The 20,708-nt window shown below is 41.5% G+C and overlaps 1 protein-coding gene across 1 annotated transcript; it reads left to right on the plus strand.

Moving 5' to 3' along the window:
• Positions 1-1,114: 1,114 nt before the first annotated feature.
• On the plus strand, positions 1,115-15,070 carry arih1 (ariadne ubiquitin-conjugating enzyme E2 binding protein homolog 1 (Drosophila)). The gene is made up of 14 exons (XM_072694893.1): positions 1,115-1,608; positions 3,525-3,592; positions 3,728-3,872; positions 8,020-8,112; positions 8,269-8,324; positions 9,533-9,599; positions 10,167-10,273; positions 10,974-11,016; positions 12,482-12,553; positions 12,646-12,776; positions 13,631-13,688; positions 13,940-14,200; positions 14,592-14,704; positions 14,897-15,070. The coding sequence occupies exons 1-14, from the start codon at positions 1,324-1,326 to the stop codon at positions 14,979-14,981; spliced, it is 1,584 nt and encodes a 527-aa protein (XP_072550994.1). The 5' UTR covers positions 1,115-1,323; the 3' UTR covers positions 14,982-15,070.
• Positions 15,071-20,708: the final 5,638 nt, after the last annotated feature.

The raw sequence follows: 20,708 nt of genomic DNA on the forward strand, positions 1-20,708 counted from the left end.
TCAGGCATATGCCATAAATGCTAATCTGAGTTCTTCTATGTGTGAGTCATTGAGAGTCTGCTGTGCTGTGTGGGAGAAGTGCCAGCCTTTGGTCCTATTTGTTCAAATGTAAGAGCACTTTTCCATGAGAACATTGCCTCTTTAGCATATTGTTGCTGTCCAATGAAAACCATGTATTGCTAAAAGAGCAACTTTACAGGAGGAAGAAGAAAGTAAAAAAAAAAAAAAAAAAAAAACGTTTTAATGGAAGTCAGTGTAGAAAGATTATTCCAAGTCAATTTGGAGCATTTCTATTGGTCCATTCATCCAGAAATATTGGCACAGTGTACAGAAGCAGCTACAGGGCTCAAAGGATGGCTAAAAATGGAGACATACGTTTTTTCATTAGACAGCAGCGATATGTTACATTTAATTAAATTACTTTTTTTTTTTTTTGCAAATTGTAAAAATAAATAGGTGAAATTACAAATATGTTGATCTTATACCCACACTGCAAAATTGGTTTCTTGCTTTGTATTTAATATTATTTCTCCCATGTCATGTCAACAGCAAGTTTAATTGTGTTGGCTTTAATGTATTATTTAATATCTGTAGTTGGAATATCAAGAGCGTTGTAAACACGTTTTAATAACATCTTAACTTGTGAGATGTAGTCATTAAAAATATTAAATTAAATTAAATTGATTGTTAATTAATATGTCGAACTTTTAAAAACGCTAAAGCTGTGAAATCAGTGCTTTTGTTTAATACTTGTGTGATCTGCTGGAGATTGTTTGCATGGCCGTGCAACACTTGAGTGTTTCCTCTTAGCAAAATCTACCGTTGTGTGCCTTTGGATTGGCATTTCCCTTTATATAAATATATATTTAGTATTTTTTATAATATATATTTTTATTGATGTGTGCTTTTCCTAAAACGATTCAATTAAACAATGCCACTGTTGTTTCCAGTGTACACTCAAGATGGCGGACTTTTGTTTCCAAAACAAACCTTTGACATATCTTTATTGAACACGCGCGCGAGGCCACAGGCTTATCAAGCTCTTTTTTTGGAACGCGCATGACGTAAGTCTCCGTCAGTCGGTGACGCTGCGTCTCTTTGTTGGTTCAGCAGCAGCAGGAGCAGCAGGAGCGGCGGCGGCGCTTCTGTTGTTATTTTTCTCCGCAGCTGAAATACAGAAATGCGAGCTCTCTAAATCATTCTTTCTTCTTCTTCTTCTTCTTCTTTTTTTAGATAGGTTCTTGTTTTCTTGTCGCCGCGTGTAACTAGATACTTGCTGTGCGTCTGTACTTGGGCTTGTCACGACCCAGAGTGAATCTAGGAATGGACTCGGACGAGGGTTACAATTATGAATTCGACGACGAGGAAGAAGAGTGCAGCGAGGACAGCGCTGAAGAGGAACCCGAGGACGACACCCTGGAGCTCGGGGATGTGGAGCTGGTCGATCCCGTCGTAGCTGGGGGTGAGCGAGACGAGTGCGGGGAGACCGGCGGTAGCGGCCTCGGCCCGGGACAGGATGAGGAAGACTACCGCTTTGAAGTTCTCACCGCTGAGCAGATCCTCCAGCATATGGTGGAGTGCATCAGGGAGGTCAATGAGGTCATCCAGGTAAGTGTTTTGAAGCAGACGGAGTGCTTGGGGAGGCTTTTCGGGCCGGACGATTAAGCAACAGATGAAATTCGGGGTGTCGAATTAGCCTGGCTAGCGGCGTTACACGGAGAAAAGGAAATTGGGTCACAACCTCGTCTGGCTCCTTAACCGACAACAAACGATGGACGGCACGTTAAAACGAAGTAGATGACCGTGTGAGGAGAGTAGCTAGTGTCCTAGCTAGCTACATGTGTAGGCAGTGGATCCCCTGGCTGAGTTTTTTGCTTCGTTATGTGAATTTAAACAGCTTGGATTGAAGTAGCTAGGTTGGTGTTAGCCAGCCAGCAACTACGTTGAGCAACTAGGCAGACGTAGCCAGCTAGCTAACCTAGCCAGCTAGCTTTCAAACGAGGGACTAAACCACGTCAGGAACGACAAAGCTCCTGGATATATGATCATAGATGGCTAGCTAGATATCTACATTTTGTATGTTTGTCCCTATCAACTGTGCTATTTACACAGCTATTCGCCCTGCCCCCAGATCTGCTCTCGCCTGGGGAGCAGGATGATTAGCTAGCTAGTTAGCCAGTGCTAGCTAACCTGCTAGTGCTACTCCAAACTCCCCCTTGTTTACGTTAAGGATACGTTGCGGTTTCGAAAGTTAGCACTAACTACCCAGCTGACGTTTCTCAGTATTGCTCAATATGTAATGTTTTCCACTAGCCCTTGATTTTGGTCCAGACATGACGTTGTACATTTGTCTGGGACGAATATGATCAGCTGTGGTTTGCTAGCTAGCTAGTTAGCTAGCTTCCTCTCCAAGCTAGCTAGCTTCTGTTCGGTCTGACAACAACATGGCGGAACTGGTGCCTCATCATGGCTGTTATGTTTGATATCTGCCTTAAATACTGTGTCCAAAATAATCAGAAAGCGCACTATCCACAACTCAAACCCCCAGCTGGAAGTAATCTAGGCTGTTTTTGTGCCACGAGTAGCCTTTATAATACTAAAACTGCTCCAGGAATTTGACAGGTCAGTGTGTAGGAGTCTGAATCTGCAAGCACAGCTGTTATTGAGTGTTTTGCTGGATCTACCTGATCTACCAGTAATCCCATAAATAAATAGCTGTCTATTAAACTACTGCCATCAAATGGATTTTCATACTCAGGCTAGACCTAGAACAAATACATACTGGTGCTGATGAGGTGCTATGAAAGTGTAGGCCTTGTTCATATTTTTCTTTTAATAGATTGTAGTCAGTCCATCTCCTTTCCCACAATGCTTTTTTGCGTATGAAATTAAACAGCTTTCCGTCATTGTAATACATTAAATATTGTTTCTTTTTAACGGTTTGTTTTTTGATTGCATGAATTGGATCAGACACCAGAGCTGCTGGCATGACATAGGGTTCTGCCACCCAGCTATTAATAGATGGGAGTTCATCTCAGGGTAATATGTGCTGTACCCTGCAGCAAACACAGATATTCAAATTACAGTAATTTTGTTCGTGTGCATAAATGCGAATGCCTTTTGTTTATGATCCCTTGAGTGAAACGCACCAAAGTAGTCCTGCCCTGTCTTTGCTGCAAGTACAACTGTGTGTTTAAAAATGTAGACCTAATTGGACTGAACATGGTCTAAAAATAAGTCCATACCAGTGGTGATGATAATGAGAGACCAATAAACATGTTGTGTCCCCAACACAGGTGCTTGCACTGTGCGCAACGTTTCAAGTGATTTAAGTAGATATGCTGTATTTATTCAATAATAAGTGTGTGATAAACCTCCCTCATGTCAGATACAGGAGAAATGCAGTCTGTTGTACTGTTAAGTTCAAAGGCGTGCTTTGACATCTCTTTACCTGTTACACTTTATGGACAGGTGTTTGGATAATCGTGCAACGTGGCTTAATGATGATTTGTTTCGCATTACAGAATCCTGCAACGATCACAAGAATACTGCTTAGTCATTTCAACTGGGATAAGGAGAAGCTCATGGAGAGGTAAACGTTTTGAGCCTTGAAGTAGTTCCTTTGTCCGTCTTCATATTATTATACATGATATATGATCTACATACATGATGTTTTTTGAACAGTCATGTCTAGATAACTACAACCAGCCTTCTTATTTCCTTGCAGGTACTTTGATGGTAACCTGGACAAGCTGTTTTCCGAGTGTCATGTTATAAACCCTAGTAAAAAGTCCCGGACACGCCTCATGAACACACGATCATCAGCGCAGGACATGCCGTGTCAGATCTGCTATCTCAACTACCCTAACTCGGTCAGTGTCTTGTGCTGCTCTGTTATCATCAAACGTAATACGAGTTATGTAATCTCCTGGTGGAAATTGGCATCCATATATGGCCAGCAGAAACCAGCATGGTCCTGGTTAGACCTTAAAATGGGCTGAGAGATGTTCTTACTTTCGCTCCATGGTTTAAACAGTGTTGACAGCATGCACATTGTGGTCTTGTTGCCACTAATAAGTGAGCTGTGATGTTTTAGGTTGTCTTTGCTGGTTAGCTGCTTCATTCTAGACTGCTTCAAGCATCAGGACGGATTTCTAATGAGCTGCTTTCACCACTAATCTCTTCACTGGATTACTCAAATTATATACAAAGCAGCGGAACAGACAAACAGGAGAGTCGAAGGATCTGCAGGGAATCTGAAGGATATCTGTGCGGGCTTGTGGCTGTAGATGTTTATGTATCGGCTTTGTTGCGTGATGAGATGGAACAGGAACCAGAACCGGAACAGTCTATCTCAGCACGACTGCTGAAGCATTAAATGTGAGCGGTTTACAAAGTTGTTCTGGTGAATTTATTCTCTAGCAGCTCATTTGTATGTATAATGGTCTGGAAGCACCAAATGCAGCCTTGTTGTGATGACCCTTATTGATATTCTTGGTGTAGCAACCGTGCACCGTGTCCCACAGTGTGTTGTATCCGCAGTGTGCTGCTCACTAGTGTTGGCGTAGGCCACAATGTTGTGCTTGCTGAAATGAGCAGTTTTGTCGGTTCTCTTCCAGATTGTTCCTAAAGCAAGTCCTTAGTATTATTTTAAAACATTTTGGAGCATTCCAGGGACTTGCCGCTCCTGGAGCCTTATGGCAGAGGAGATATTGCAGTGTTTGCCTTTGCTAGAAATGGACTGCCAGCTTGCCATTAGTAAGCCTAGCTTGTTTTGGGTGCATACAGGAGGTAATGGTCTGCCGAATTGTTTGATTTTAATTTGATGTTGCTCCCAAGTGGCTGTTTAGCAAAAATGCAGCATACAGAAACACTCCCTAAGGCTGAAATTGAGGACTGGTGCCAAGGGATTGGACCATTTTGATCTCTCCTGTTGCTTGGTGCACTGCTGTACTGGTTCAGCTGCCATGGTCAGGAGATGAAACTGAATTATTTGTGTTTGCAAAGCATGTTGAGATGCCTGGTATCCTCCCGCTGGCTGGTGGTTTGAAATGGCAACAGAAGTCATGTGCGTTTCTGGGAACCTCGCATGGCCTTCGCCCTCCCTGGGTGGGCTATTGTGTGAGAAGGGGAGAGGTTCACAGATGCTTAAGACATGAATTTTGTACTAAACCCAAAAATATGTCATTTATAATAGCTAATGCTATTTTGCTGTTTTTTTTATGGCAATCCATCTGAGAGTTTCAAGCAAAATGACATTACTCACTTTAGTGCATTGTTCCACTTAGCAGAAGAACTGGTAGTATTCTCAGTTCCCTCTAGAAATGAAGTGCTTAAATAGGAAACGAGTGGATCTATATCGTATATCTGTAGTATATCTTGGTACTTTCAGTTCTTTCATGTTTTAGTGTTAACTGACACACAGGGTACTTTGTGTGGTTAACACATTTGCCAGACATTATATATGGCCATTAGACACAGTAACTGCGTTCTCTACATGAAGTACTGAGAAATATGATGGACATATCACATTGGTTCTACTGTGTGATGCCACACTCTAGCTAAAGTAAAAAAAAAAAGGCTGAATGACACATTTGAATTAAATTAGAAACTGACTGACCACTGACTCCTGCCTTTGCTTGACTGGAGCACCTGTTGGAGCCTGACCTCCTCATTAACCCTATCAACGTCTGCTATGTACACACTAGGTGATCTCTTAAAGTGGTCAGATTGCTGTACTGTTTACACTACACAACTAGTCTTAGAGTCTTTGGCTCGTTGTGGGTTGCACACTACATTCACCAGGAGGTATCCCCAGTGAGTCTGGTCTCCAAAATACATTTTGTTGCGAAAACACTAGTGATCATGCGTGAGGCAGCCCAGTGAGTGGTGGAACCCCCCTTCTCAATGAGTTCAACAAAAGCGCAGTAGCCAGAACAAGGTTTTTTGTTTGTTTGTTTTTTTAGCCAAATGCCACAAAGTGTTCATGAGGTTTGTTAGATTTTGTCACTATTAAAAAAAAAAAAGACTTTGTAATGGTACATTTTAAACCTTCAGTTTAGAGTATTTTGGTCTCTTGCCATTTATAGAGATGACTGGAAATAACTGCCCGGTGCCGTTGCAAAGATGGCAGCTGAGTGAACAGACTTGCCTGTGAGAACCTTTTGTTTTGAGGTGTCTATATTAACCTTCGCACTTATGTAATTTACTCTGTATAAAAGCTTCTGCTCAATGCTACAAATGTCAGTGTGGCCCAGTTTGTTGGTTGGTTGGTTTGTTTTTGTTTGTGTACTTACACTTTTTTGATCATGATTCTGATGACGACGAATCGAGTGGGACATATGAAAAAGTCACAAGAAATGTGATCTGGCTGTTCAGACGGAGGTCGCAGTACAGCATGTTGTATGCATATAGGAATTTAGTACCATGTATGAAAGTGAATCAGATATCAACTCTGATAAAGCCCAGTGTGTTTTAGTTGTTCAGTGTTTAAAAAATAAAAAAATAAAAGCCCAGATCTGTCAAATATGATTCGGTGTCAGGTCTCCACCAGTTTTGCCTGCAGTGTAAATATAGCTTAAGAGGCTTTGAGAGCTACTTCAAATGAAAGGCTTTTGAGAAACCGTGTTGGTGGTCTATCTCAAAATACAAAGAACTGAGACGTTTCCTTTTTTTGGGGTCCTGAGTCAAAATGATGGAACCCAGGTTGGTTTGTGTGTGCTTTCCATAGAGCAATGCATTAAAACTCCCAGCTGAAAGCCTCTTTAGCAGGATTGTTTGTTGAAGAGTTACCTACACCAACTGGCTTAAGGAGGTAAATGGTATAAAGACGTGGCATCTATGACCACAGTTGATAATCACTCTTACAACAAGCTCCAACACCAGAACAACAAAAACAGAAAATGCATTCAGAGAGGCACTATAGAAATGGTTCGGTCTTTGAACATCCTGGTAGGTCATTTAACGTGTATGGAATACTTTGTGGTTGTCATACTATGCAGTCCCAGCAGGTGTGAGGATAGGCCCATGGTAGAGTCTGTGGGTTGCTGTGAAATCACGCCAGTGATGAGGAAGCTTTGATGGTGCAAAGTGAAAATGTGGCTTTCTTGGCTGATGTTGAAGTGCTCAGCAAAACTAAGCAGGCAGTGGCTGAATCGTTACACTGGTGGAATGCTCATGGCTAATACATGGGTTGTGCTTGCTTCCCGTCATGGCCATGTAATAGCGGACACGCCTGCTTTTGAAAATGTCAAGTGGTCTTCATCTCCGTTCCTTATTTAAAGCTTTCTTTACATGGAATTTGAAGTACAGGACAGTTTAGGTTTCATATCTCATAATTCAGTCTGACGCTTCTCCCTGATCATTCAGCTCTAGTTTCCTTTAAATTTTTAAAATGTATATATTTTTAAATATTTTTTTATTTTAATTAATATATAATTTTTTTTTTTTCTTTTCTATTTTGTGCCTTCATGTATCTGTGGGCTGGCTCTATATCTGTGTATATAATTTATAATAATAAATAAAAACAGACCAATCAGCAAATGTTTAATCTTAGTCTGAGTTGCACAAACTGTCATAACTGATGTGAGAGCTTAGCGTCTTCAAATGACTCAAGCACAGGCCACAATTTACCAGCCTATACAGCACAAATTGTGAGCATAGTTTTTTTTTTTTTAATGGGTTTAAATTATGTATGGCCTTTGGCTCATGCTTTTCTCTAGAGAAACCTATATTTGAATCATTTTTAATAATGGTAGGTGAATGTAGTGTTGGCAGTCTTGCCTAATGGCTTTCATTGGTGTGGTGTGCTTGTCTGACTGAGGAATCTAAGAGTAGTCTGCTATGAGAGAATAGGTGGTGTTGTCCACTGTGGTATCCCAACCATTAATTATGTAGCTACTATTTATGTAATTGTAATAAATTTGAGCATTACTTGAATTTATAGTTGAACCCACTTTGTTGGGATTAACACAATGTTAATAACTACTTTTGGATGTTCCTGTTCATCTTCTCTTGCAGTACTTCACTGGTCTGGAGTGTGGACATAAGTTCTGCATGCAGTGTTGGGGTGACTACTTAACAACCAAAATCATAGAGGAAGGAATGGGCCAGGTACACTTTGTCTACACAGTCTTCTCTCTTGTTCTAACTCTGCTTCTCTTTCTGCCCCCCTCTCTCTTTCATATAATATCTTTAGCCCTCCTGTAGCCTAGTTTCTTGCTCTGATTTTTACCTGTAACTAACGTTTACCTTTTTTTCTCGACCCAGACCATTTCCTGTCCTGCACATAGTTGTGACATCCTGGTCGATGACAACACAGTCATGTAAGCACTTCAGTCGTTTTCACTAAACCGTTCTTATTCTGTAAGGCAGCATTCCCGTCCCTTATTGCTTCTGCCCTATTGTAGTGTGAAATGGTAACAGTGGAAGGTGTTGGGACTTCAGCTTGTCTGGTAGGATCAGAGCAGTCTGTCTGGAACCCAAACCGAGCAGTCCTGCCGAGGCGTGACCCGCAGCATGCTCTCAATCTCCCACAGCTGAGCTGACATAGTTTACACTCAGGCAGAAGTAGGACAGCCTCAGACTGTTACCAGGTCTGGAAGTGCGAGCTTAGGCTTGCCTACCTCCCTGCCAAATGTAAAAAATTATGATCCGCTAGCTGCCCTATTGGCATTTTTATGAGCAGAAAAACATTGTTCAGTGTAAATATGCGTGGCGTAGATGACATGTTTGTGTCCACTTGGTGGATGCTGAAGGTAATCTCTGTTTTTCACCCTGCTGTAATTCCCACAGTAATTGTCTTAACCTACATACTGTCCTCACAGCCTGGGCAGTTGTGTGGTTGTGCATGTGTGAGAGAGGAAGAGAAAACCATAAGTACTGTATGTCAGTTGTAAAGTAAAGATGCCAAGTTTTCAGTGAAGAATGAGTCTTTTCTTTTCTTTGTTTTCAGTCCCTTTAAATGTCTGTGTAAGACTCGGAAACATAACTCCTCTGTAGTTACGCTGTAGTGCAAAGGTAGAGGTGGAAAGTAATGAAGTACAAGTACAATATTTATATACATTTATAGCATCTCTGTCTGGGCAGTTTTTAGTTATTTATTTTGGTAGTTTTTGCTCTACAAAAGGCGACTGTTAAGACTGTTAATTTTTATGTTGACATTGATGTGATGTTGCAGATGTTCCATGCAGTTCAAGCATAATCCATTAATTACACTCCGTGCCATGGTTGTTTATCAATGACTACAACTAAACTAGAAACTCTTTTTAAAGAAAGATGTTTGCTTTTATACTTTGTGCATTTACACTTGTACATTGGGATCAAATCCAATGTAAACCATACTTTTACCTTATTTGCACTGAAAAAAAAGTGTGGGACTTTAATTTAATAGCTACTCCATAAAGTTGGCCAGAGTGTAGGTCATATGTTCATGGAAGCGCTGGAATATGATTTTATTTATTTATTTATTTATTTATTTATTTATTTTTGCTTGTTTAAATCTGATGTTTTCAATGTGTCTTACTTTTTCTAGGCGGCTGATAACAGATTCAAAAGTGAAACTGAAGTACCAACATTTAATAACCAATAGTTTTGTAGAGGTAAGTCTGCTTAACTAATGTGGGATGTCTTCATTTCCATCACTAGCACTAGATTTAACGTTATTAAGCACTGATTTCCCAAACCTAGTGTTGGATGACTACTAGAAATAATACTAGACTCCCATGAGGAGAGCTTGTAATAAATAATGAGATGTAATAAATACAGTGATGTAAAACCACTACTTTTTATATGAATGTAATGTTTTATAATATTTGTGTTTTTAGATTAGCTTTTTAATAATAACCATTACATGACCCAAAACTTTGGCACAGTACAGTAGAAACCTTATGTATTGGCCGATACAGAGTCAATAGTCCTTTAACATTTTTAATTGAAGAAGATCATCTATAATCAGGCTATGATGCTTAAGCTGCTCAGATTTCTACTACAAGCTAGATTAGTTGCAGGATTGGATCAGATTTATTTTTGTTCCCCCTCCGATATCCGATGCAGTATCAGCGCAGCACTGAAATTAAAATCTCTAATTTGCCTACATGCAAAGAGTTGCTTGTGCTTGATGTTGTGTGACTGTTTAACATCTCTTCACTCTCTGCCTCTATCTGCAGTGCAACCGACTGTTAAAATGGTGTCCTGCTCCCGACTGCCACCACGTCGTCAAAGTCCAGTACCCCGATGCCAAGCCTGTCCGCTGCAAATGTGGCCGGCAGTTCTGGTAAGAGACCTCTGAGCCCCACATATCAGATTATGCGCACAGCTCTGCAGACCATACGCCGGCCAGAGGGTTTTGGTGCCTGCTCCGTTCCCTGGCCTTTCTCCCTGGCCAAGAAGCTGACACACTAGAGCTCACCCTCCCCAGACAGCCCCAGGGCACCTTGTCCACTCCTCACAGTTTCCTGTTTGTAGTTTCCTTCATAATCCCTCCAACTGGAGCACCACGCTAGTATAAACCGATTACCTGCTGTGGCCTCCCGTTGAGCTCACGCAGATTACTGCTGACATAGCTACTCACTGATGGATTTCAGCTGCTTTTCATTTCACTTTTTTTTTTTTTTTTTTTTTTTTTTTTTTTTTAAAGCCAATGTCAGACTCTAATCGACTTACTTGTGGGGCGGATAATTATTTGACTCAACCGTGATATTGTTCAGGGGGTAGTCTTTGGTTTACTTGTGCACTGTAGTACCTCCAGGTTGTTGTGGTGTCTAATCAGAGTTGCAGTGATGGAGCACTGAGGTCTTATCTAGTAAATGGAATTGTTCTGGTCCTATAATGTTTTATGCACAGGGTTCGAGTGACTTATTTCTTTGTGGTGGGGAAATGCAGACAATGAAGATTCCAGTGTAATGGTGTAATTGTTGAGAGATGGTCTTATTAATGCCATTTGTAATGTGCTCTCAATTCATTCCCCAATGCAGCTTCAACTGTGGCGAGAACTGGCATGACCCAGTGAAGTGTAAGGTATGATTGAATATCTCTCTTGCTCTCTTTCACACTTTCCTACATGTTGCCTTTTGACTTATCCTGAGAAAGGGTCTGTAGGAGTTTGATCACTCTGAGGCAAGCATCATTTAAAAGTGCAAATGAAGGCATTTAGCAAGATTAGTTCTTTAATGTATAGTCAGTGTGTGACTTTGGTTGGGATCTAAAATGTTCAGACACACTGTTGTAAGCCTACCTACAACCCTGTTATTTTACTCTACAGTGCAGTTACAGCACTTTAAAGGCTAATCAAACACTGCAATTAATCTCGGGTCTTGCTGGATACTGTTGCTGTCCCCTCATTGTGTCTTTACAGTGCAATGTGCTTTTAGCAAGCTGAAGAGATTGTTGACTTTCTCAAGTTTGGCCTTTTCAGGTCTTATCTGTTGTGCTACACCAACCACCAACTGGTAACACCACTAAAAGCCAGTGAGCTACCATGCCATTTGGAAGACTGGGGTTTGATTCCCTATCTGGGGGACACCAATAAGCGTACTTGGGCAAGACTCCTAACACTAAATTGACCCTTATCTGTAATACGAGTAACCTTGTAAGTCGCTCTGGATACGAGCATCAGCTAAATGTCATAAATGTAAATGTAAAAATATATATCTTTTGTTTGGTTGTGTGCAGAATTTAAGTTCCCCTTCTGACACTGTCGTATGAAAAGCCATGGTCACGAGGCCTGGTTTGTGTAGCAACCCGCATTCCCATAACTAGCAGAGTCTGGTGGTGTTGTGGATTCTCCTGAAGTCACTGCTGTTTCACCGTTTCACCAGCTTTGGCTAAGGCTTTTGCTAGTGGGCTGGATTTATGTAAATTTTATATGTAAAACAGTTTGGGGGGGATTTGGAATTCAGCTGTGTTTCAGCTCTGTTTTGGGTATGCCAGAGTTTCTTCTGATGGAGCGCACAACAGTGTTTGAGGTTCACGGTGTGCTGTAATAATGTGGCTACTTGATGACCAAACTGAGCCCTTATAATTGCTAGCCATTTTTATGGCAAGGCAGATGAGGAATTGGAATGCGACGCATCAAACCTCTCTAGTAGTAACGTGAAGGTGGAACCGATGGTTGTGAAAAGTGCACATGTTCCAGGATTGTTCCTTCAGAGCAGAGCAGGGAATATGACTGCCACCTCTTCTACCTTCAGTGTTTAGAGTCTCTCTAGAGAAATGCCTTGTTGCGGGGGTAGCTTTGACAAAAACAAAGGAAGCTGCTTGTCTCTTGTGTCTGTTTGACGTGGATAAGCAGCATCTTCCAATGAGGTCATTCTTAACCCTTCCTGAACCTTGTCAGGTTTCATGGTTCCACTCTATGCATGTTTTCTCCACTTCATTGTTTGTTGTGTAAACTCCCTCTAACCGTTTGCTGTTTGCCCCTGTTGAGTGGCCCAGAGCAGAGGGAGGTTGATTCGCTTAGCGCTGCTCTTTGTGTTCTTTGCAGTGGTTGAGGAAATGGATTAAAAAGTGTGATGATGACAGCGAGACGTCCAACTGGATCGCAGCAAACACCAAGGTCGGTGGCGTGGGCCACTCTTAAGTTATGCATGTCCTTTGCTCAGCCTTGTAGCCCTGTGGGATTACAGCTCTCTTCCTGTTGTGCTGCAGGAATGTCCCAAATGCCACGTGACCATAGAGAAGGACGGCGGCTGCAACCACATGGTGTGTCGGAATCAGAACTGCAAAGCAGAGTTCTGCTGGGTTTGCTTGGGCCCATGGGAACCCCACGGATCAGCTTGGTGAGTCCAGTCTTGGGTTACATGCTCAGCTATAATATAATTAAGTGTGAGGCTCTTCAGGTGGGAGACCTTGTGAGGCTGCAGGTTTTAACTGTTGCATTAACTAAACAATAGTTTTAGGAATGTAATAGTTATACCATGGCACCTAAAAACAGTTTCCACGGTGACTGGAAAAACATGAAGGCCCACTTTCTTTCATGAGTTGTGGGCTGGTCTGTACTGCTGATGTCCAGGCTGTCCTCAAACCTTAAAGCAGCAATATGTGAAAATTTCTTACTTTCTTGTGGGCTCCCCTACAGTAAGGAAGTGTAATTTGATCTTTGAGCCCCCTCTAAAGGACACTTCTTGTTCAAAAAAGGGAACAAGCTGAGACTACAGAACTGTTGACACAGTTGACCAGTGTTCTTGAAGCACTGATGACCTCCTCGATATGCTTAGAAAAACATAGTGTATCACGGTAACAATTTATCACAATTCGATAAAATATCATCATATTGCCCAGCTTTAGGTTGCGTCAACTTCACTTATGTTCCAAATATATATTAAAGTTCCACATACTTTTTACACATGCGTGTTACAGAGCACTGGATCTTTTATAAAACTGCTGCCTACTGCAGTTTTTCCCCTTTAGGGATGTTCCTGCCAATATTTACTCACTGTTCGCCAGAAGATCTGTCTGCAAGCCTGTCCCTGGTCTCACTGGGGACTTAAAAATAGAAGTACATTTAGTACTCGAGTAGCCCCTTCCTGTTTGTAAACTTATATAACTTTTATATAAAAGGAAACCCTGACTTGATATAAGCCGTGTATTCAGGTTAAATAATGGGCAAGACTTATGAAGTGTGTGTTCACAGGTACAACTGCAATCGCTACAATGAGGATGATGCCAAGGCAGCTAGGGATGCACAAGAGGTAGGCAAATGTTGCCCCAAAAAAATCATCAGTGACATTTGTGCAGTTACAACAGAGCTTTTAGAGGTCATTCCCAAGCTTAATGTAAAACATGGCTGCACATAATCTATATAAATCATAAATCTATATAAAGACATTAAGGTTGAGTGTGTTTGGAGTTAGGATGCTTGGTTTCACACACTGCTGATGGACAGGCTTATTAACAGCGTACTTGGCTGAGCGTAATGGCATACTTGGCTGTGTGGTTGTAGCGCTCCAGGGCAGCCTTGCAGAGGTACCTGTTCTACTGCAATCGCTACATGAACCACATGCAGAGCCTGCGCTTCGAGCACAAGCTGTACGCACAGGTCAAGCAGAAGATGGAGGAGATGCAACAGCACAACATGTCCTGGATCGAGGTGCAGTTTCTGAAGAAGGCCGTGGATGTGCTGTGCCAGTGCCGCTCCACGCTCATGTTCACCTATGTTTTTGCCTTCTACCTCAAGAAGAACAACCAGTCCATTATCTTTGAGGTAAGTCTGAGATCCCGGGGAGGACTGCTTTGTTGATTGGAGAGAGAATTTGATCTGGATCTATGGAAACTGAAAGTATCATTTAAGCTGCATCATTTTTGTAATAAAATCTTCAGAAAATAAATTAATAAGGCTGTTTTTCAAATATAAATGTAGTAAAGGTTTGGTGTAAAGTTTGTGTTCTCTGTGTGCTGGGAAGATGTTACCTCTAGATACATCCAGTCTGATTTTACAAAAGAGAAAATCTCAGAATTTAAGTAAAAAAGTAAAGCAAAACTTTCATGACTCACTGAATCTTTCCATAAAGAATCACCATTCAGTTGAATCATTGTAAGGTCTTTAAACTCTTATGGAATAATGTGAATAATGTCTTTTGTTGGTTCCCTTTTAGAACAACCAGGCTGATCTGGAGAATGCCACAGAGGTACTGTCTGGATACCTGGAGCGAGACATTTCCCAGGATTCACTGCAGGATATCAAACAGAAAGTACAAGACAAATACAGGCAAGTCTACTGATGCTAGGTGTTAACTTGTTAAAAACCATGAGTGTAGTCAGTACTAGGGTACTCAGTGCCAGTCTCTGCCTCATTTGAGTCATAATGATCTGTCTATGTCTAGACAGTGTTTGTTTATTCGTTTTTAAAGCTTGTAAATAAATGACCGTGTTGTGTCCTGTATACCTAATTCTGTTGCAGATACTGTGAGAGCAGACGGCGAGTTCTCCTGCAGCACGTGCATGAAGGCTATGAGAAAGACCTGTGGGAGTACATTGAGGATTGAGACAGCGCAGTCTCCTCCCACCACAGACTCTCGGAGAGTGCCTCCGCCAACTAGAGCGCTGATGCAATTGAACCAGGGCAGCCCCGGCCTCCGCTGCCACCCCCCTCTCCGCTCCTGGCATCTCGCCCAACCATGCTCCGTTTATCCCTTTATATTTTACCTTTCTTTTTTTTCTTTTCTTTTTTTTTTTCGGTTTGGTTCCTGGGGGGAAAAAAGAACTTTAAATTATATTTAAATGAAAAACTACATTATTGAAAAATAAAATATAACATCTACAGCAGTATTGTTAACTGAGTGATGTGCAAGAAGACTGAGATCCAACAAAAACAGACAGAAAATCTTCCTCTTCTGTTTTGTGCAGCATCTCCTGTTAAATATCTCATTTTCCCCCCCTCATGCATCACTTCCTCTTTTTTTTTCTTCTTTTTTTTTACCCCATGAATGTTTTTTTTCTGTTTGATTTTATTTTTTATAGGCCTATTTTTGTGTGCGTGTGTGTTTGTGAGCAGTGGACTATGTTTTCAAAATGGCTTTAATTGTCCTGACCATGTCCTTTTTGTGCGTGGTGAGATCCATGTATGGGTTGCTGAATGTTGATGGGTTGATTGTATGGGGGGGGGGATTTTTTTTCGATTTAAAGGAAAAAAAAAAAAGTTGGGGGGGGGGAGGGGTGAACAAAAAAAAAAAAAATACAAAAAAAGCAAATCGGTATTTTTCAATTTGTACATAATGCATATGCATGGAAGTTAAAGAGCAAGAGTGGCACGTGTTTGCATAATTTTTAAATTTAAAAAGATATTTATTCTTTACAGATATTCAGAAAAAAAAAACATGTATATTTGCTGTGTAGATTGAGTAACTCTCCCTGCCTTTGTTTGTCCCTCTTCTGAAGAGGTTCGGACGTAGGATGCTTGACCCAAAGCAGGAGTCCAGATCTCTTCCTCTTTTGCTCCACTAAACCCCCACCCCCTTCCTCCTCCTCCTCCTCCCTTAGCCCTCCCTTGGGCTGGAGCAGCGCTGTAGGAGACTGAAGACTGAACTCTGCCAAATGAAACGCAGTATGCCAAGGAGGAGCATTTAGCTCACTGAAAGTCTGAATTGCTCAAAAACTACAAGAGCTGACTGGCATGAAGAGCAAGAGAATTACAATGGCGCCAGATTCGCAGCTTTCTCGAGTCTTATGAGGCATTCCTTAAGAAGACACGAAACCTGTAGGAGTACATGCCACTGACGAAGAATGGTGACGACCTTTTCTAGCACTCCACCGTCCCCCTGGTGTGTGTCTCAACCCCTAGCCCTCTACCTCCCCAATCCCCAGCCCCACTTGGGTAGATTTTGAACTGTGATCTGATTTTAAGAGTGATACCAATAACCTCTGAGAGCCAAACTGAGTGACATTCACTCGCATATATCTCTATATAAATATATACATATACATATATAACCTTTTATATTTTCTGCTTCTCTTCGTCTCTAAAGGGTTGTCGTTCTTCCCAGACCTGGCTTTCTTTGGTGTGCTTGTGGGGTGTGCAGGTTTGTGGGTATGAATGGCGTTGGTCGGAGCGAGCTTTGTGGGTTGAGCCACTCTCAAGCAGATGATGTTGGTATTTTTCCTTTTGTTTTTTTTATTATTTTTTTTTTTTCTTCCCTCACATTCATATCAAACACGGCAAGATCTGCTAGTTTGTCATCCTTTGTGTTCTGCTGTGAAATCTCATGTCTCTCTTACCTACGCTGTGCTCAGGGGGTCACATGAATCAAACGGTCCTTCTGTAGAGGTGCTGATCATGGCTTAGTTTTCACTTTTTTCATTCTTTGTGTGTGATGAAAAACGGGAGCTGTTTTTTTTGGTCAGTGCTCTACTCAGACAAGGCCTGGAGCACTCTGGATTGGGTTTAATCAGGCTGGGGGCTTTAATAGTTATAGATATAGAAGATTTCCTGCTGGCACCTTGTTGTGGACGTTGTGGATGAGCCTGCATGCTGTGCTTTAGACCTGTGTGAGCTTTGCTTAGTCTGTGGATGGGGAAAGCCGTGCCAGGTCATCCGTATGTCTCTGTGTGGGTGTGTATGGGTGATGGGTGGGTGGTCGAGATTGTCCCAGGACTCTGAAACGGATGGAGTGTCTGCTTTTTCGCTTGTGGTCAGAGGAACCTGACTTCTGATTCTCATCTGAGGGAGAAGTTGGTCCTAGGCCCTACCTTTTTAAAGGCAAATAAATCAAGATTTGTATTTGAAATTAAACACCCTGTAAACTTTTGTTCCTCTACCCCCAATACACCCTCAAAGAGGGCTGATGCACAGATGCTGAGCTGGATCAGGAGTATTGGGGTGGGCAAGACTCTAACATTGCACACTAATGGGCAGCCAGCAGCAGGGCCATGTCCTCCAACCGTGGTGAGGGCTTTTCTAGTCTAGAACAGCTCTCAATAAACATGTACTGTTCACCCACAACCACATGCGAGGCCTAAAATAAGCTTGACCCATCCATCCATCCAACCCATCCCATGGGGGTCTTCCAGGTATCCGGTATCCAATTCTAACCCGACTACTAAAATCATCACTGCTACACGTGAGTTTAGAGAGATAGGCACAGTGGACAGCAATGTTTGCAAGTATGTGTCTTTTTTTATTATTATTATTTAATCCTTTGAGTATGGATGTGGGTGAAGCCTTCACGTCCCATCGTCTCTCCCAGGGCGACTGGAATTTTTAAGTGGGGTTTGCGAAGATTGACAAGGCATTTGGTCTTTAGACTGTCTCCGTCATGCAGATCACTGTGGCTGTTACTGTGTCTCTCAGACCAGTCCGCTTCTCAAGGCTCCCTGTGTGTTTCATCATGTTCTTGGTAGTTGAATTATCCGTTTAACAGTAACAAAAAAACAAAAACAAACAAAAAAAACAAGCAGCTACTGTCGTTTGGTTGAAACAACATCCAAAAAAAAAAAAACCTTTTAATACTTTTCTACATATATCTTTTCTTTATGCTATTAAAATGTTTGATTTCTTATATAGTGTAAAATGTGGAAGAAATTAGTTGTCTGTTTTGGAGAAAAATATTAAAGTGCAAAATGTTGCAAATGTTTACTTTTGGCCCCTATTTCTGCGTCTGTTTTTTAGAATATCCAACAATGCAAACAAGAAGAGCGTTTTTTGCTACTGGTAATAATATGTGCTATAAAGGGTTTCTCTCCTCGCTGCCATAAAAGAACCACCTCTGTGTTCTTTACAAACCGTACTTGATATATTTATTTATTTACGTCATTTATGTATTTCTTATGATCAAGTACCCTTTGTTCTCTGGTATTTTGAAGAGTGTAGCTAAACCACTCAGTCACTGCCACTATGCCCCAAGGATCGGTAATTCAAGTCCTGGATCGTGCAGCCTGCTGTTAGCAGCTGGAGCCAGAGATGGCACAATTTAGTGTGGTGATGCTTGGCACGGGAATCTGCACCAAAGCTGGGTACCAGGTGCTCTCCTCCCGAGTGCGTTGGTTGCTTGGTGAAAAGGGACAGTGACTGCTTGCGCATCGGTCAGAGGAGGCATGGGTCACGATTGGGTTAGGTAGTTAACTTATTGATAATTGGGGAGCTAAATTTGGGTAAAAATGTGCTCAGGTGTATTATGTAAAGTATGAAATATACATCTTATTGCATAATGGTGTAACTAATAGTAGTAATGGGCAAGATGGGGATTTGTTTGGGGGGGTACTTCACATTTTGTTGCCTTATTGCAGTAGCATTTAACAATGGAACTGTAAGTTGCAATGCACCCAATGGGAGCTTTAGGATAAAGTCATGGTCATCATCCACACATACAGAAATCATGAATGTATAGGTCATATATGCAAGTATTTTTAATGATAAAAAAATCCATAACAGCTCAGAATGCAGTGCAGTACTCAAATCTTATTACATGCATAGCAAATGTATGCAGAGTGCATTTCAAGTGTCAAGTACTATCATATGCAGAAGTTTCGGCACCCCTAGTCAGATTTGTATGGATTTCCTAACTGTGGTCCATTGTTGTAACTCAGAAAATCTAAATGTTCTTGGATTTGTTGTCTAAATATTGACTAACACTTTGCTACTGCTTGAGGCACCGTGATCTCACTGCATGAATCCCAACATAGAAATCACAAAAAAGGTGTACAGTTTTACACTCGGGAAGTCCTGAGCTTCCCACTCTATCGTAGCAAAAAATTAAACCTTTTCTACCAGGGTTCTAGAAGCAGTTGCTACACTGTGACCCTTTCCCCTGTTCATAGGAAGAGCCTTCACTTGTTTGTAAGGTGAAGAGTTCAACCACAAGGGGGAGCTGGCATCACTGTAAAAGTCAACCTAAACCTGTTTCATCATGACTTGGTCATGAGTGAAACCTGACTGAGGGAGTGTCTGGAAGACAAGGTTTATTTGCCACGAACAACTTTAATACACAAACATTCACAAGTGGAAAAACTATATCAAGGCAGAGTCAGTTTTTCCTCAGCAGCAAACCTCATGGCAAATGAACAAATAAATGACAACCAAAGGCTGATTAAAGGAACAGCACTCAAAATATATGAACTTGCTGAAAAATAGTATTAATGTTCCCTCCTTTCTAACATTTTTTTTGGTAATGTGATTTTTCTTACATGTTGTAGGTATAAAATGCTTGAACATAGCTTATATTTGACAGAACATAGAAAGGCACTTATGTTGATTGTCACTAGCTATGAGTGAAGTGCTGAAACGGGGGGTGGAGGGATCGTGAACATTTGAATACGTCGTAACAAATCGTAAGACAGCAGGCACTATAAAACGTTTGTGTAAACATACGTCTAATTGTGTACCCTTTGGTACTTCGTGAACCAGGATCGTGAAACACCCGGAAGTTTTTAAATAGGTAAACTTACTTTTGCTACAAATTTTTTTATTTTTTTTTTTTTAAACAAAAATATGTAAAAACACCAAAAAATAATTAAAAGTTGCCTTCACAGTTTAAACTGATATAGCAGCTGTGGGAAACTTCAAATAGACTTGACAAGATTAAAAACAAGCCTTTATAAATGTATATATTCGTGTTAAAAAATAATAATAAAAAAACTATAATGGCTTAGAAAAATATCCTAGAGGTCTCTTGGTTCAATACCTGTGTTCACTAAAATCATTACTTCAAGTTAAAAAGTACTGAAAGTACTGTATAAAAAACTAAAAGAAAAACATCTTGCCAGTTTAAAACCGTCACACCATCACCCACCACCAAACAAACAAACAAAAAAAAAACACCCCAACCTTTTAGTCCTCAATTTCCAGCCACCCCTTCTTATAGTCCGCAAGCAGCTCCAGGTAGTACTGCCACTCAGGCTCGCTGTCGTACTTAACCTCGAACACTGTTTTCAGAGGGTTTGCATGGGGCTCATGGATACGCAGCACCACGCCCCTATACCACACCTCCGTCTTATCGTTTTCCTCATACAGATGGCGGATCCTTTTGCCCACCAGGTCAGGGTACATGTTCCTCGTGGCCTTCTTGGCGGTCTGCACGGCCGAGCGCAGCACCCACCTCCTCCGGTGTTTAGAAGTGTACGGAGCAGAGAGATAGGAGCAGTACTTTGCCCTGTGCAGACTGGAGGAAAACTTGTGATGCTTCTTGTGTTTGGAGGTTCGGTCTTCCCTTTGTCTATGGCGTCGCTTATGCCTGTTGCCTCTGCTCCGTGTGTCCTGAGCTTCAGAGTGGTCCAGGACC

This window comes from Salminus brasiliensis, chromosome 13 (assembly GCF_030463535.1).
Source record: "Salminus brasiliensis chromosome 13, fSalBra1.hap2, whole genome shotgun sequence".
In the NCBI taxonomy this organism is placed as follows: Eukaryota; Metazoa; Chordata; class Actinopteri; order Characiformes; family Bryconidae; genus Salminus; species Salminus brasiliensis.

What these genes read in the sequence shown, in the direction of transcription:
- arih1 (XM_072694893.1), top strand. Translation starts at nt 1,324, where the DNA reads ATGGACTCGGACGAGGGTTACAATTATGAATTCGACGACGAGGAAGAA. An exon ending in AAATGTGGCCGGCAGTTCTG is followed by an intron (nt 10,274 to 10,973) that starts GTAAGAGACCTC and finishes TCCCCAATGCAG; the next exon opens with CTTCAACTGTGGCGAGAACT. An exon ending in AAAGTACAAGACAAATACAG is followed by an intron (nt 14,705 to 14,896) that starts GCAAGTCTACTG and finishes ATTCTGTTGCAG; the next exon opens with ATACTGTGAGAGCAGACGGC.